The sequence below is a fragment of the Embiotoca jacksoni genome, unplaced genomic scaffold (assembly GCF_022577435.1).
Source record: "Embiotoca jacksoni isolate LCO1_2020_lvr unplaced genomic scaffold, fEmbJac1.0.p SCAF_51, whole genome shotgun sequence".
Lineage (NCBI taxonomy): Eukaryota > Metazoa > Chordata > Actinopteri > Embiotocidae > Embiotoca > Embiotoca jacksoni.
Genome location: NW_027185405.1, coordinates 916355 through 934771, shown reverse-complemented (window position 1 = coordinate 934771; position 18417 = coordinate 916355). Strand labels below are relative to the sequence as shown.

Genomic DNA, 18417 nt, shown 5'->3' with positions numbered 1-18417 from the left:
ATACAGCTATTGAGTTTCATTTTGTTAAATGTTCAAACTAGTAGGCTATTTGAACATTTAAAAATAATTCGATTACATACATTTTTATGCTATTTATAAGTATTTATTTGACAACAATTTCTGAAAGTGTGAGGTAAAAAAAACAACTGCCAGCACTCCTGTTATAAACAACAAATAAACAAATTACATGGACGATCGGCACTTTAAACTTCTATAAGATTATAATTCGGTATATTTTGTATTTTTTTATTGATGTTTACATTCATATCCACCCGTTCTGTTAAATTTAAACAAACCTTGTTCGACAAAACTTCATTTTTCAGTTAATAAATAGAAGTATATATGTACTGTATTTCCACGCACAGTGCGGAGCTCCTCTGAAAGCTAGAGGGCAGCACGATACAGAAACAACAGCCGATCGCCCCAGTCCGTCCTCTGTTGGAGTTTTCAGTTAAAAAACAAAACAACAGTGGTACTTCTTCAAACCCAGACTGGAGCCAACATGAAGCAGATTCTGCCAGGTTTTTTTTTTTTGGCTCCACTGAGTCTCCCCCATTCAGTGTGCGAGGGTGATAAAAGTTATTGCACAATGTGGCGCCTGCACATTTCTACAGGCAAAATGTCATTGCTTTGGCCTTTTTTTATTGAGTTGACAGATTTAAGTAGATTATCTCACTCACCATATTGCTGTGTTTCTTTGCCAGGTTCACCGTCACGTTTGGATTCAAATACACATGGAAAAACTTTCCTCGAAATATCAAAAGCAAATTAAGCTAAAAGCAACATCAAGGCAAATTAAAATACGTTTCTGTTTAAAGGTTTGTAGCTTTATAAACAGATATCTGCCGTGTGCTTTATCTTAGAGGGGATTTAAGCCAAAGGCATCTTTCCAACGTGTTTACATAATAAAGTTACACCGCGTTATTATAATTTCTTTCTCTAAACTCAACTCTTGCAAAACCCAAAACAAATCAGTCCAGATGTGAAGTCCTGACCAGCCAGCGCACATGCTAATAGAGTCATGCTGATGAAAGACATGCTGATTCAACACACTTTCAAAAACTCCTTTCACATGATTGATGGTACACAAATGAAACATAATAGGCTATGAGAGCAATTTACATCCTTTATGGTCGGCTCCATCACCTTGGAGACGGTTTAGTTGTCATTATAAGACCTCCGTTTGGAATCAGTGGCTGATGAAGACTGACGCAAGTCTACAGCAGAGTTCAACCCGAGGTCACTATGCCATTCAAACGGTCCCCTTATATCCAGGTGTTGACAGTCTCTGCCATAAGTAACTCTTTGAATCGATCACGACCTCCCTCTTTTCTGAATGGCACTTATCTTAATGAAACGGCCACTTGGCGGGCGCTGACGGAGGGCCCCTCGTTCTCAAGACTGACCGGCACCGCGGCGTGCAGAGGTGGACAGGTCGGAGGGGGGTTTGGAGGGGGGTTGGAGGAGGGTTGGAGGGGGTTTGGAGGGGGGTTGGAGGAGGGTTGGAGGGGGGTTGGAGGGGGGTTGCAGGGGCCGCGGCGGACGTAGATGGGACGAAACTAGTTTTTTACATTCCATCAGTGGCGACAGCAGCTGCATACATACAGGCCTTCAAGCTGACACAACGCTGCCTCTGGAGGCCTTGTTGGATATAAGTGGCTTTTAAAGGACGAAAAGCCCCCAAACCAAACAAACTATGTGAGAATTTCTAAGTGAGTTTTTTTGTGATAAAAATTAGCAAAGATTTGACAAAAAAAATTGTATTTAAAAAAACAAAACACTTACTGATAATGACTAATATGTATCGCTTCCTATGATAATAAGCATGCTGCATATCACATAAATATAGATCGTGGGCAACATCTGTTAGTGGAAAAAGAAAGAAAGAGCTTTTGTTGTCACTTAATGGGCCCATTCATCCACAATATCAACCTTATTTAAGACGGTTACATTTACTTTATGTAAATATTTACTATGACGTCCTCCTTGCAAAATTTATTGTGCAAACAATTTCAGGGAATTTATTTAGGGAATCTTTATGTGAATATTTATGTTATTAACGAACAAGCGGTAGTACGGGGGACAGGATTCATTCCCCAGTATAAATGCTTCTTGTACATTAGTATATTTAAATTTCACATTGGCTCGTGTTGAAACATCCATTCAGTGCCTTTCTTTTCTCTCAGTGGGCCTCAGTCAGTCTAAAACTCTGACTTATCTGATGGTGGCTGTAATTTGAAGCCACATCAAGGCAGCGATGATGAAAAGTCAGAAAAGAAGAGTGACATGAATGAGAAATGAGAATGAATAGGAAAAAAGAACAAGCCCTACCACCCAATGGAAACCACACGCAGGTTTAAAAAGAACATTTCAAAGTGTTGGAGGTCACAACACGACGCTCCGCAGCTCAAAAAACTTCACCAAGGAAATTTACTTTTACTGTGTCAGTGAAGTGAACTTCAGAGACAACCTCACTCAAAGAATTTCCTCTTCCCTGAAGGATATGTTTGATAAATCAGCGAGCGTGACTCATCCTCCCATGTCGGCATGTTTATCTTGGAGAGATGGAAAGTTAGAGGCGTGATGACGTAATGATTTGGCCGGAAAAGGCCAAATTCAAAAGTTTGTTTCTCACAGAAGCACACAAGAACATGATTCCTGTATTTCTCTTTCTCCTGTCTGTGATGGTTGAATTTCTTCGGCTTCATTTCACTCCACCAGATAGCGAGGAGGCTGCCAGTACAAGTGGCTGTCTAGCACACAAAAACACTCACACAAAGTTGTCGTGGTTGCTGTTTATTTGTTATGGCAACTAGAGGATCTCTAAAACTTCTTTCTAATCTCCCTCTTAACTTATGGAAAACACAGAGACAGCACTCATCTACAATATATCATGAAAACCTTTTTGTTCACCTTGAGAATTCACATTTTCTAAAGAATTTCCTGCAATGATTCCATTTTTTTTTGTATTTTTTTTGGGTATAATATCCACTGAGGAATAAAGCAAACAGACTGTCCAGGAGGGACTGAGATCAGACATGAGAGTTATATCACAGTGGTTTTATGACTTCAGGTGATCTATTGTAGGTAAAAGAAAAATAATTTTTTAAACTCCTTAAATCTTCTCAACGTTTCAATGTAGACACATGCTTATTAAATATATGCAACCAGGTGGAAAACTCTTTGAACGACAGTATATGTTGAGAAATACCTCCGAAAAGTGATGTGCTTCTTATAGCTGTGCAGAGACATGTTCATTTTGGCACCTGATGTTGATTTCATTTTAGTATTTTGTTGATAATTATAATATAATTTTTGTCATTTAATTTGATTTGATAAAAACCAAAATATTACATTTTAGCCTGTCTAAACCGAACCAAACTGAATTTCCTGCATTACGTTACCCGCCTGCTAGTTTGCTAAGTCGTTAGCCGCTGTGGCCTCGAGACGCCGCCCATGTAGCCGTTGCATAGCAACAAATCTGAGGTCTGTTGTCTCTATTTTTGGCCGCAAAGCTCCCAGTGGGAAACCCATTCAGCCTCCCATTTCCTCTCTCCCCGCCTCGCCGTGTCTCTCAGCCATCCTGACCTCACGCAGCGTTTCTGGAGACGAAGCGGGACATTCAGGGACCAACAGTGGCTGAAGGGACAGTTTGTCCACACAGATCTTTGTTTCTACGTTTGCAAAGGATTCCTGCTGTGGTCCTCATATCCAAACATATATCAACAGCTTCTTTTCCAGATTTCTCTCTGTCATCTTGGCTCGCATCATTGTTTTCCAGATAAGTTCATGATTTTTGATTCATCAGCATAAATCCCGTGTTGCTCTGTGCTGGATCGCTCTCAAGGAAAGCAGCTTAATTGATGAATCATGAGAAGTAGCTGGTGGGTAACGATGTACTTTAACAAGGCCATTAAGAAACTTTACCTCTTCTCCAGATGATTTGTTTAACCTTTGCTCCCTTACGTCAAGGAGTCTTTAGCCTCTTTTCCACCGCTGCTACCGGCTCCACTTGCTCTCTTTTGGTTTTCCAAAGGTGACATGAAAACACTGCAGATCCATGAACTCTGTGGTATTTCCCAAAACTCCCTATTCTAAAAATACATTTTGCTTATCGTAGTGGCAAACAGCCAAATACAGAGAATCAATGCGACCACGATGCCACTACAAGGGGGAACAGTGGAAAACCCAAATAAAGAAAAGTCGCAGCAGTGGAAATTTGGCCTTTGTGTTTTTATGTAGGTCCGATCTTTTGTGAAAAAAAAAAGAATTCAATTTGACCCTTTGAGTCGATGTAAGAGCTGCTTTACTGACTGAGGAGGACCTCAAAGGTGAAGGTAGCGTCACAAAACATCTGACCGAAACTGGTCAACCAAACCCTGAACTTACAAATTGCAGATCAGAACTTCTTTTGCAGCAGTCAACATGTTGGAGGGCGTCGTCAGGGTGTTGTTGATGAAAAGAGGGCCGTAAAGATGATGCATCATTTTGCTCGAGTGGTCTTGGTGGTTTCAGGATTATTCTAATTTAGTTCAACCTGACACATCCCATGATAATATGCCCGTTGTGGCTCTACGGGTTGGTGCTACTTTCCACCTCTGTTGTCGAGACTCAGGATAAAAACGAGGTCACACAAAATGACGGGGCAGAAAGTGCAACCCTGCAGCTTTTCAGGAAACGCTATTTATGCATGAATCATTTTTTTGTTGTGGAGTTCGACTGAAAGTAAACAAGATATTTTCAACCTGGGACGGCCATTTTGCTAACTACTGGAATTATCCTCCAGTCATGAAAGATAGAAAGCCCAGTTTCCGTCCTTTATGGTCCCATTTTGTGTCATTTTTCCACTGTCATTGTTGATTTACAGCATAAAAGTTATAAAAGTCTACGGTTACACGTGTTTAAATCCTTTTTAGGATATCATTTTTACTACAGATTATAAAAACTGTTTTTTTTTGTTCCTCTTTTGACTTTTTGGCTCCTTTTATGGCCACCTCTTTCCTTTGTTCTAGATATAACTCTCCCTCTTAGGGACTGATTTAGGAAAATGTGCGGTGTTCTTGATTTTTATCATCTAAAAGCAGCGCTGGCCTTTCTCGCTGGCATTTGGCTGCCACTCATAATGTTACTGTTGTCGGGCAGCTAAATATTTCCTATCTTGTCTTGTGGTGAAAGCAGACGTGTTCGTTTGTTTTACTGTCTGGACAAACAACTGATAATCTTCCTGTTTCTATGTCTTAGTTTTATCTGCCTGACTTTGTCTCCCTTCAGCGCCTGTTATCTTCCACCTCTCCTCTTCCTCCCCGTTTTCTGGCAACGCTCTCCGTCACTTTAATGCTTATTTTTTTCGCCTTTACAGTCGGCCATTTTCACCGTATTGATCGCTCTCTGTTTGTCTCTCTACCTCCTTTGTTTTCTTGCTCCCTTTCTGGTTCGAGGGTCTCGACTTCATTCCAGACACGACCTTAACTTCCTGCCGCCTCCTTACAGATAACCGAACAAGCCAACACACACACACACGCACACACGCACACGCACGCACGCACGCACGCACGCACACACACACACACACACACACGCGTGCATGCACACACAGCTGGTTTATGTCCTCCACGCTGCTGCTGATGAAGTGCTTTCCCATAGTGGTCACCAGAAGAGTACTCTGGGAGGGGGGTTAGCGGCTGATAAGATGACATCATTCATCTCAGTCTGGGTTTTTCTCTTCCTCTCTATTTTCTTTCTACTTGCACATTTGGTTAAGTGTCATGTTTTGTGGCTCTGAAGCTAAAAACCCACTTGGCGGGGGTTATAGGGAGAGATAAAAAAATTTTTTTTATCTGTTTGGCGCGTTAAAAGTCAAGACTTCTTTAAAGTTATGCAACTGTTGTTGTCATGGCAACAGTAAGCGTGGTTTTTAAAAAGCTGTTCCACGAGTCTCCTGCGCTCGTGTCTGCTGTTGTATCAAAACCATCCGCTCAACATCTCCTCTGATGAAGTACAAAACTCACAATAGATAGACGTCATCTGAACCGGGTCACCAGATGGTCGTTACTTATACAACAGTCACATACTTCAGCAACACGATGCCAAAGGTCAGATTGGGTGTTGGCCTTTGCTCTCGCTTTCCCGGCACCAGTCTTTCCACATTTAAACGTCTTGTGTCTTTGTCGCCAAAAGTCAACAAAAAAAAAAAAAGAACATTTGTTACATGTCACCCCGGATCTGAGTAAAGGTGTCCCTTTGTTAGCCCGTACAGCTGTCAGCATTGGGACATGATTTTCCTGTTTTTACCAGCACCTGGTTTTAATGCGTTACTCCCGTCACAAGTTGGTGGTAATCCACCTAAAAGCTGTCTGCAAACCCACGTTAAACAACATAAAGAAGAAGGCAAATAGTTGATAAATAATCGAATAGTTCTGAGCAAATTTTGAATAGTATTTTTGCTTGAAATGTCCATCCCCAGTATTTTGTTTCTCCCCTCATGCTTGTGTAGTCATGAAACCGACTTTAATGCACCAGAATCCTGGAATTACTATTACTATTACTATTTCTGTCAGAAAGCTTTCTTTTTGGGGCAGTAAAGGTTTGTGCCGAGCAAGCTCATGAGTGAACCGAATGTTCAGCAACAGATGAGTTGAGGTTTTCATTCAACAGTGAGAGCCAACAGCTGCCAGTGAAGCGCTTTAAGTCAAACACTAAACGCTGTAAAGGAGACTTTAGGGAACTGGAGGAAGGTTTTCTGTTCTCTGTCTTACCTGGAAAGATGAATGACTTCCATATGCCACCGGTTGACCAACTGGCATGAGCTGCATGAGCGTGCGTGTCCATAGACTTAGACATGTGTAACTCCCTCTTAAATCCTCCCCCTGTGTTCTCTGCTCACATTTCTGTACAAGCAGCGCCGTCTGCCAACTCCAACTAATATTAAATCACACTTCAAACGTACGCACGTGTGGTCAAATCCCAGCAAAGTCTGGTATGCGGCGATGTTTTCTTGTCCCAAAGGGATTTTCATTTCTTCAGTGCACAGAAAAAAAACAAGACTCAAGAGTCACACACACACACTACCGGTCAATGCTTTGTTCATTTTTCCTGGATTATAATCATGAATAAAAACTATGAATGGATATGAATTTTACTCGAAGGTCTTCGGACCCAAAAGTTGCTAGTAAAGAGAGTAAAGTGGAAAATTTTGTTAAATTTAGACTTGACAGAAATATAAGTTTAGTCCGTTTAAAGAGGTTTTTCCCAACGTGTAATATTCGCGTCAGACATGTGTTATTATGATTTGCAATATGTTTTATCTGTGGACGAGGCTGGATTCACCGAGCAAGGAGGGCAACTCTCCAAGCTTCCTTCATAGCCTATTAACTTGATATTCATTTATATTGATATCCGTATTAACCCCAAAATGCCACTATTTGAGGCCCATAATATAAATATTGATTAATTTTTTTATTTCGTATTCCATGCAATAAGAGGACGCTTTTTGAACGGGAGTCTATTGAGGCCGGAGGTTTTTTTGGAGCCAGCCCCTAGTGGCCATCTGTGGTATTGCACTTTAAGGTACTTCAAGTTTTTCTATATTGCTTGTAAGTGTTGCCAGGTGATTGTTTATTAATCTAATTATTTCCTCTCTAGAGTACTTGCTGTTTTCTGCGTACTTGGGGAAATGATTATACGGTCATAAAGGCCGGCAGGGGCCGGTGGCGGCTCCTCAGGAGCTTAATCCGGTTATTTCTGCAGGGCTCCCTGTGTATGTGGCTACGGTTTTGAATTCTATCTCCCATGTGCATTTGGACGGATTAGCAAGGATGCTCTGTTTGACACCATTATAAGCTCAGAGATTTGCTTTGGCTCTTTTAATAAGACAAACAGCTGCGTTTATGTGATGCATTACTATGGATTGTAAGAGCCGTTCATTTAGTAAGAATGCCGATGTAATTTTAGATTTTTCTTCCTGTTGAAACGGAACCCAGACGTTCACCTCGGCTCTCCGTGTCCTTACCCAAAAAGGGAGCAGCTAGCGGAGGTTCCGTTTTTCTAAATGCAGCCTCCTAAATGTCCCATTAACTCTTCATTCATCAAATAAACTCACATTAAGTCCATTACGGAGCAGATCACTGGCAGCGAGGGGAAGAAGGAAGGAATTCCTCATTTATTCATCTGAGAACGGAGGCACACTTGCTCCAGTGGCACACAGGAAGAAGGTCTTTAAGACGGACTCGGTGTGTGTGTGTGTGTGTGTCTGTGTGTCTGTGCGCGTGTGTGTGTGTGTGCGTGTGTGTGTGTGTGTGTGTGTGTGCATGTGTGTATCTTTGTGAGGACCAGATTGTGATGAGTTTGGGAGGGAGGGTGAATTTGGAAAGTGAGGACAGACTTTCGAAAGGGTCTTTGAGTCTTAATGTTAGACAGCTGGTTTTGATGGTTAAGTTTATAGTACAAGGCTGTCAGTGAGTGTCCCCACAAAGATAGAAAGACAAATGTGTGTGTGTGTGTGTGTGTGTGTGTGTGTGAGAGAGAGAGACAGAAAATGAGATTTTCTCCTACTTTTCTGCTACTTTAAGTATACTTTCCATGTGTTTTCATTCTCACACGCACACACACACACACACACACACACACACACACACACACACACACACACACACACACACCTTTGTCTTGGCATCTCAGGATCCTCAGGAGTGCGGCTTCATCTTCATCTCAGCTTTCTCCGAGACTCTGATGAAGCCCCGCTGCTTTTAAAAGGTCAGAGGGCAAAAGGTCACTAGTTGGGGTCAGCAGACAATTTCTAAAGTGTGTGCTTCTCTGTGTGTGTGTGCGTGTGTGTGTGTGTGTGTGTGTGCGTGTGCGTGTGCGTGTACTGCCGAAGGGTTTAGAGTGGCGGTTCATTGACCAAGAAAGAAATTCCAGATGCGAAGGAATTTGTCTTTTACTGGGAATTTTGTGTGTGTTTCAGTGAGTGGAGAGGTCATGAGAACAGCAGAAAACACACATACGCACACACACACACACACACACACACACACACACACACACACACACACACAGAATACACATGGTACAAACAACATACACCCCAACTTTTTTCCATACTTGGGCGAGATCCCGACTCCTCACCAACTGATTTTTCCGCACTGATTCCATGAATTCTTTCACACTGTTGGGTTTTGAACCACGAACACGACGGTGAATTCGGGACTCGTGTTTCCTGCCACTTTAAGCTCAACGTGGTGTCTCGTCTTGGTCCCGAGAATCCCGTGACCCGCCCGCAAATTCCTTCTCGTTGGGAAGGAAAAGGCCTCCGGAGCGACATAAACCCCTCACAACACTAAAACCTTCCCTCCCAAAAGCATTAGAGATGAAACGTGTTAAAGGTGCAATCACACCTCCAGTTCGGATCGTTCGGACTGAGCTACGGTGGAAAAGTTTACGTCGTCACAGTTACAATCAAACTAGGACTCGTAAAGGAGTTGCATGGATTCAGAAATGCAGCGTTTACTGGACACAGTTTTGCCAGCCTGTCGTCCTTCTAGATTTGAGAGATTTTAAAGATGAATGTCGGCGGTTTAAAACAAATCTGATCGACGCTTCTGTTTATTGACTCAGCAATTAAACATGAAGAAACAACTGAATTCTCTGGAAATAACTGGCTTGAAATACATCAAATTTAATTCAGTTGAATGATCAAATTCAAATGTTTTTAATCCAATTTAGATTTTCATGTTTGAAAAGGAAATTTATAGCAAAACTAAATGTTCATAATGGAATGACTGAATCCCGGTAAAAGTTAGGTTTCATGTTCAAGTTTAAATCTGCCAATTTAAACATGAAAAGGACATTTTACATTTAAGTTCATGATCTTTAGAGTTTTAGATGCTCTGGAAAACACTGAAAACTTGTTTTACATTTTTAGTTTTTAGGTCATTTTAAGCCTGAACAAAAAAATATTAAGACACTGACTTTGCTTGTATTTTTTTATTGGCAGCCACGGGGTTCTTTATAATTATCAGAAGCTTGTCCTTGGTTTGTTTTGTTATGGCAAGGTTTCCGTCCTGCAGTCAAAGGTCAGCATTTGTCTGTGTGAAGCCTCGAACGCTTTCGTTTTGAGGTAATTTCCTGTTTTTGGTTGAAAACTTCATGCCTGCAAATTCTCATGTGGATCGACCTGAATTTTCAAGAAAAAATATAAAAGACATCTTTTGAGTTTCATTTAATTCCCTCAACAAAAGACAAAAATCTCCATTAAAACCAAAACATAATGAAACCATAACTGGTGAGATGAAATAAAGTTACATAAATGTAAGTCTTTATTGTTTTAAGGTTTTAAATTTCCTTCAGTCATGATGCATTCAGGGATTTTCAACCTCAAAAAAAGGAAAGACATGAACTGCCCCCAAAGTGCCGTAAACTTTTGCTGATAAACATGTGGAGTTTTCTAACACAGCGCGAGCTGTTTGTTTGTCAGTCTTGGAGCGGCGACCTTGTTGTACTTGAAGAGTCCAGAAGAGAAACCTCCTCTCACTTCTCCGTCTTTATCTGTGCATGTGATGAGGACTTCTCGTGCTCTTTGAAACACTTTGAAATCCCTTCAGACGAGTTCAGCCGTGCTCTTCTTCATGCCGTTAAAGGCCTCGGACCTCAAACTTAGAAGTCACAACTCTTCGATACCTCCTCTTGTCATTTTTCCACAGGAGCCCTTCGTTCCGCCTCGTTACCGACTGCGTGTCCTCGTGTTTTTTCTTCCCCTCCTGTCGTCAGATGGTCGTGGCTGATTTGACTTTGGAGGACAGGACCTGCCTGAACCTCCTCTTCAGCTCCTGCATGTTGGGAGACTTGGGTCTGGCCAGGTGGAGGCCTCCCCTCCTTTTCTCCCCATTCCCTCCTCCCAGCGCTCGGATCACCTGGAGGACGGAGCGACCCGCCAAAATAAGAGCACACACACGAACAGGTCAGCTCTGCTCGAGCCACAACGTCAAGTCAGGAGATTTTCATAAGAAAAATTACAAACATGTTGACATTGTCAATCAAATCTACATATTTGTTTGTGTTTATGTCTGTTTATACTCAATTGTCATAACATGTTTCTTATGTTAAAACTAATCAAAAGTATCTGCTGGAGGAGAAGAAGGTCCCGTTTCAGAATTTTTTTTGAAAAAAGAGATGAATTATATTTTTATTTTAATAACAATGTGAAAGAGGATGCTCGTAGTAATACACCTATAGAGGATTATTACCTGAATCTGCTGCTGCCTTTGGATTTACATACTTTTATATGGAATTCCAGTTCATTATTTGACTGTTTTGGATTTGAGTCGCAATATTTCTGGTTCAACAAGTGACCCCTCTCACACTACACAAAGTCTGTAATCCATTGTTGATGTAAAAAATATATTCAAATACCTTAATTTTCCTGGATAAATTAATTCAAAGTTTTGGGAATCTTTTCTCTTCAGCACAGGAAAATGAAAACAGGAAGTTGAAACACAACCAAAAATGCATCGAGCTTCTGGGCAAGAACTCTTATTATTCCACCAGAAAAATAAATATACAGAGCGAATAGTCTATTGTGGGCTGCTGCAGTGCCCTTTTCCGACCAGAGACAAACATGTGGTATTTCTGTATTCTCCGGGCATCAGTGGGAAATGGTCTGTTCAGTATGAGCTCCCCACCGAACGTGAAAACCCGTAAAGGTTTGGTGCACAACGTCCGGATACATAGATGAGGAATGATACCCGTCGTCGTTCGTCAGTCCTCATCAATCCAACATTTCAGGACTAACAAACTAAAACACAACCAAAATGTTCTCACCTCCTGACAGAGATGCAGGAAGGCGGCGTGGACGCCCTCGTGGTTCTCTCTGGCCGAGGCCTCGAAGTAAACACCTCCTGTGAACAGAGGCAGCGTTCAGATCTCATCATCCTGATGACACTCAGCGTTCCTTGTTCATTAGACAACACGGTAAAATTATAAGGAAACAAATCAGTAAAATTCTGCCCTGTATTTTATCTTAATTTCTCGAGTTCACGTTCATCTCGCTAACTCCTTCCTGATGACATCGTGCAGGATCGTGAGCTGTGATTGCTCGGTGACTAACGAGTAGTCTCGCAGATCAACGTATAATATTTATAACTCCATGACTCGACCCGGTGAACCATCTGTCATACTCTACAATCAACATCAACATCTTCGTCTGTCAGAGTTAAACTCTCAAACATTATGATCACGTCTTCCTGTTTTTTGTGTTTGGTTCAGAATTTGAAACGTGATTGGATGAGCATCCAGAGGACGTCCCACCTAGTGAAGCCGCCAGCGTCTCGCCTTCGTCTGCGGGCACTTGTCGGGCTCGGAGCAGGTCGCTCTTGTTTCCAACCTGCAGCAGATTACAGATTACAAAACGGATTAGACTGTAGGATTATGGTTAGTCCGTATTGGCTGCTCCGTGTTGGGCTAAAAGACTTTTGTACTGCTAAATGAAAGAATAAGCACGCCGTTTAAAAGGAGACAACACGATGACACATTATTTTACATCAGGAAGTCTGGACTTCAAACACCGACCAGTATGACCGGTATGTTCCCGGAGGGGTGTATGCGTCTGACGTGCTGGTACAGCGGCTGAATGGTTCTGTAGCTGTTGTGGTCGGTGATGGAGAAGACCAGCACGTAACCGTCCGCCCAGTAGATCGACCTGGAAGTTTAGTCACGACGAGGAAAAAGTTTAGGTGATGTCATCGAGTTTAAAAATCAAAAAATTCCCTGTGATTTGAGTCTGACCTGTTGATCTGCTCCTGGCAGTACAGGCCTTCAGCATCGTCCTGCAGAAACACAGACACGTACCATAATAAGCAATGGGAAAATCTCCTCAGTCGTTTTAATGACACGTTTGAAGCAGTTTAAAGTGAGCAAGGAGGAGGAGATTTTACTGAGAAAAGGCTCATTTACAAGACACGTGTATTTATGGCCAAACACCAGCTGTTTCCAACTTCAGACTCTCGACCCTCTGGACTACCCAGTTGTCAAGTTCAAACATTTGAAGATGAAGCCCTGCGTTTTTTAACACGGGAACCTTCTCGACCTCCCGGCTCTCTCGCCACACCAATTACTCCCGTCTTAATCTCCGAGAGTCGGCCCGGACCTCCTCGCCCGCCCGTTATCTCCCGACAGTGAAGGAAACGAGCGGCTCGGAGGCCCGGTTTTGTAAACAGACTGCAGGTTGTCGAGCAGGACGGGCCGCGTGGCACGTTGCGCTCATTAAACTCATCATCGGCGAAGAGATTGTCCGAAGGGTCACTTCCTCTTACTTCAAATACATTCCTGAAATCGCTTTGAGATTAGAGCCTTTTTTGATTTTCCAAATTTGGGGGCTTTAGAGGAAGTTGGACTTTTAGATGGTGAATTCGACACTGATGCAAAGGAAGAGATATTTAACCAACTCACCAATTCAAAATACTTTAATACTTTATTAATTTAAGCCCGAAAAGACCTATTTCTATGGGAAAGTCATTTTCAATAGCCAGCCTTGTAAAAGAGTGCGTCACACCCTCCGAGCTAGCTGTCCCGCTAACTGTCTCTATGCAAGCTTTTCTATTTATGATGCAAGAGAAAACTCCACCTGCAGAGCAACGCAGGGTGTATCCTGGATCTGAAGCGACACTTCCTCCCCATCCAGCGTGACCTTTCTGGAGTAGAGCGCTCCTGCCGACAGAGAAATTCAGGCGGACGGATGAACGGATCAATAGGGCTCTTTCGCTGCAACGCTGGAATTTTGCAGAAGGGAACTCGGACGGAAACTCACCTGTGTTCGCTTCATAATCGCCAATAAACCTCTTTGTCAGAAACCGGACGATCAAAGCTGAAAGGAGACAAAAAAGTCTGAATCAGGAATGCAAACAAAGTGAAGGAATAACATGTTTACGGATTCCAGAATATCTTGTTTTTAAGTGACTCCTACAGCATCAGAGAAACCAGCTGATCTGCTGCAACCTACTGACCTACATAACACTCTCCCTCTCACAACACACTGCTGGAATTTTCCTTTTCCCCGACACATGTTTTGGATTTTCAGGACTCCATTATCGGTGAGATGAGCTGAACAAACTCGAGCCAAATTGTGAGCACAGAAAATTATTCACCAATTCTCAGAATCTAAAGTTGCATCATGTCGTATTGGTAAATAATTGCGTAATCCACCTCTTGGTGTTTGGATTGTGGACACGGATTTGCAGACTTTGCACCTTTTGAGCGAAAAGGCCTCAATTTTATAAGGTTGTGGGACTCACTGAAAGATATATGCAAATTAAAGATGATCTTAATGCCTCAATAAATAACTCAAAACTTCAGAATAGCAACATATTTTTGGATTTTTTTTTTTTTTTTTTTTGAGAGGAAGGCGTCAATTAAAAATACTGCAGAATGCAGAAGGCTGTGAATTTTAGGATCTAATGAGATAAATATGAGACTGAAAAGAAGATGAAGAAGCTGAAGTTAAAGGGGTGTAGTTAAAGGGTTTCGTTATGTTTGGGTATCAAAAAACAACACTGAGACTCATCCTGAGGGCGTGTGAATATCCACTTTTACACAATAGATGAATATGAAATATGCAAATTTTCTTGTTTTTAAGCTTGAAATTTAGTTTTTTTTGTTATGGATAATAGTTTATAATAAATACTACTGATTATAAAACTTCCAATCAAAATCAGAGCAGCAACAGTGAAGATATTCTCACTTTTGGTCCCTGTAATAAGAGCCGGGCTCTCAAACTCCTTGACTTCTTACATTTCCCACAATGCATCTTTCATTAAACTTTCCCTGTCAGGTAAAAAGCTCTTTTAGTTCCAACGCCATGCAGGCTGTCCGCTATAGTGCCCGATCACAAGTCGAGACCACCCTGATGACATCACGGTGACATCATCGGGGTCCATCAGGTCACACAGTCCAGACCTCTGCTTTAAACACAAGTTACTTCTGATTTAGTGACCACAGACAGAATGCAGTCGGACTGTTTCGGTCCTCAAATGTTCCACACAGACTTTAAAAATTCCTCCCGAGGTTTATTACAAATTGTAAAACCTTCACGTTCCTACAGTCAGACAAATGAATCAGCTGCTTGTAGTCAGGCTTCCTCTGCTGCTCTCATCTCTTATGTGTTTACTCTAAACTGCAGATCGGCCTCTCTCATGCTTTCTGACCCCTGGACCTCTCATGTAGTCGGAAAACGCGAAACATGATTCAATTCATTCTAAAATGTAACAAAAAATAAGCTGAGACCCTCTGAAAGCTGAACTTTCTTTGCATATATTGTAATTCATATACATTTTTGCCTGTTAATCAGTCTTCCTTCTTTTATTTGTATTAGTTTAAATGTGGTAGAAAGTGACTTACTATTTTAATTATAGCTAATCTTAATATTAGAGGGATTTATACTGTAGGTTACTTGAAAATCTCAACTGTTGCACTTATTACTCCACTGCATTTCTCTGACTGAAAAAAACATCTCCTTTAACATCACAAATGCATGCATCATTCATAATAACCTACAAATATAACACATAATATCATAACACCCTGAAAGGGGACGTTTTGCATTTCATGAACTTTAACTTTCAAAACTTTGAATACATTTTGTTGAAGTAAAAGCATCAATGCAAGGATTTTACTTGTGATTAAATATGTTGACATTGTTGTGTTTCAACTGTTACTTCAGTCAATTGCTAAACTGCTTCCTCCACTTCTGGTTATATTGATTAAACACTTTAAAAAAATAGATGAAAATATATATATTTTTTTAAATGACTATAAAAAAAAGGGCGAATTGTCGCACCCTGCTGTCCAGGATTGGTTATGCATTTTAAACATTTTCTACTGTTTAATTTCAAGCACTCTATGAAAATAAACCATAAAGATATTCTTAACCATAACAGACTGCGTTTAATCGGTGGTCATTATCACGTTTAGATGGAGGAATTCCCGGCCACCATTCTCCTATTTTAAATCCATACATCAGCAACAAGTCAGCTTCATCTCCTGGGGAAAAAAAACTTCATGGTTTCATGGTTTTCAGTGTGTAGTACCGGTTTTGCCGACGTTGCTCGCCCCCAGCACCACAATCTTCACCGTCTTGTTGGGCACACAGTCCAGCAGGGGATACTCCGGTATGGGGACCAGCAGGAAGCTACCAGACCCGCCGCTGTTCATGGTTCCCGGTGCAGGGTCGCCAGTCAGCCGCATTTAGCTTCCCTTCTGCCCTCGGACCAGCTCCGCTCCTGTGTGGGAAAACCACAACCAAAAACCCCCGTGCGCCCCGAGCAGAAAGTCACACCGACGCGCCCATAATGTTCCTGGAGGGACGCCGCGGGGAGCTTGAATGACCTCCAGAGGTATCCTGTTTAATCTATTTATTGCAAAATCACTGAGGAAAAAGAAAAAAAAATGGTCCTGAGTTCTCAATTATCTTCCCAGCATCCAAGTTCCAGTCCAAACTTTGGTTCCACTGAGTGAAAAACCTGTGGATCTTAAATAATCTAATATATATTCTTTCACGGCTATTTTAACGCCTAAATGATGAATAAAAACAAAAAGTGTTGCGCTCTGCAGCGATCTGACGCCTCTGACCGCGGACAGAGAGCAGAGAGAGGCGGAGGAAGAGGAGGAGGGATGAAGACTTTGAACCGTCCCCTAATATCCCCATGAGACCTGTAGTCTGAACCGGGCTCCACTTTCCAGCCTGGTCTCAGACATCATTACGCTTCTCGGGTCCATAAACAACGAAATTAAGATAAATAATCTTAAAACAACTCGGTCACATTAAACCAAGAGGAGGTTAAATGTGCAAAAACAGCTTTGAAAAACATTATTCTTGTGCTTTAAAGACCTTTGTATGTTTTGTAAATATTTCTCACTCCGATAGCTAAAAAATATTTGTTTGTTTAATTGAAATTTAAAAAAAAATTATATAATTGAACCTTTAAAAAAAAAAAAAATATATATATATACAATGTAAACTAACAACGGGACATGCATTGAGTCAACGCCAAATATTTAGTGATGCTGATTACTTCAAGTTATGTGCAGTAAAATGTAGGCTCACATAAATAAAATACTCACACGGATCAGTTGTTGTTGTTTTTTCCCCCACTGCGATAAACACAGAAGAGGAGGTTCTGTAGTCTCCGCGCCATGAAGCACCGCCCGCCAAATCTCACTCCGGGTGAAGAATCAAACTTACTTCAGTGCATCCGAGTTGTGCGTCGGCGACACTCCCTCACAGCTTCCAGGCTGGACGGCAGGAAGCCATAAAGTTAGACAGAGAAACGGACAACAATACCGGAAACCACATGATTTCACCTTCAAAATAAGACGAGTCACAACAATTAACAACTTCAATATAAAAACAACAATTAATATTCATAAATTGCTTTGTTGTTGACTTCTTTTCTGTTACTGAAATGCAACAATATAACTACACTATACATTAAAGCCTAATAGAAACTTCACAGTTTTCATGTGTAATTTCATTCATATTCACAATAATATCAGAGAATTTGAAAATCTGGAAAGTTTGGAAACATTATTGTTTTAATATTTTTTTTGGGGGGGGGGGGGGCAGCATTGGAGCCGGTGACACCAACAGACTTAACAAACTGATGAAGAAGGCCGGCTCCATCATCGGCTACAAACTGGACAGTCTGGAAAAGGTGGTGGAGAGGAGGACGCTGAACAAACTATTATCCATATTGGATAATCCTGACCATCCTCTCCACCTGCTGCAGGGACAGAGGAGGACGTTCTCCAAAAGACTCCTCCAGCTCCGCTGTCACAAGGACAGATACAGGAGATCATTCCTGATACAGGAGATCATTCCTGATACAGGAGATCATTCCAGATACAGGAGATCATTCCTGATACAGGAGTCATTCCTGATGCAGGAGATCATTCCTGATACAGGAGATCATTCCAGATACAGGAGATCATTCCAGATACAGGAGATCATTCCTGATACAGGAGATCATTCCAGATACAGAAGATCATTCCAGATACAGGAGATCATTCCTGATACAGGAGATCATTCCTGCCGACCGCAATAAGACTGTACAATAACTCACCTCTGGCAAAATCCATCACATAACAATAACACTGTTGTCTGTGTTTCTTGGTTGTTTGTATATAATATATATAGATATATACTGTACTGTATATACTGTTTATACTGTGCATTTTATATTTAATATTTTTTACTGCTATTTTATTGCTTTTTATTATTCTACTATTATCTTATTGCTTCCTGTATGCTGCTGTAGCGAAAACATTTCCCCTCGGGGATGAATAAAGTAACTACCTAACCTAAGCGCGGAGAAGGGAGAAGCGAGCGCATCGTTTTAATTTGAAAAGCCAGACCGGAAGTGCTCGTCGTCACTC

General features: G+C 41.5%; 1 protein-coding gene across 1 annotated transcript; it reads right to left on the bottom strand.

Annotated features, from left to right (window-relative positions):
- Positions 1 to 9966: 9966 nt before the first annotated feature.
- On the bottom strand, positions 9967 to 17262 carry rasl11a (RAS-like, family 11, member A). The gene is made up of 9 exons (XM_069172255.1): positions 17107 to 17262; positions 16074 to 16265; positions 13799 to 13855; positions 13616 to 13698; positions 12778 to 12818; positions 12562 to 12691; positions 12301 to 12376; positions 11815 to 11891; positions 9967 to 10907 (listed from the first exon to the last, which is right to left on the bottom strand). Exons 2-9 carry the CDS (start codon positions 16228 to 16230, stop codon positions 10761 to 10763), a joined length of 768 nt encoding a protein of 255 aa, XP_069028356.1. The 5' UTR covers positions 16231 to 16265; positions 17107 to 17262; the 3' UTR covers positions 9967 to 10760.
- Between the last annotated feature and the right edge of the window lie 1155 nt (positions 17263 to 18417).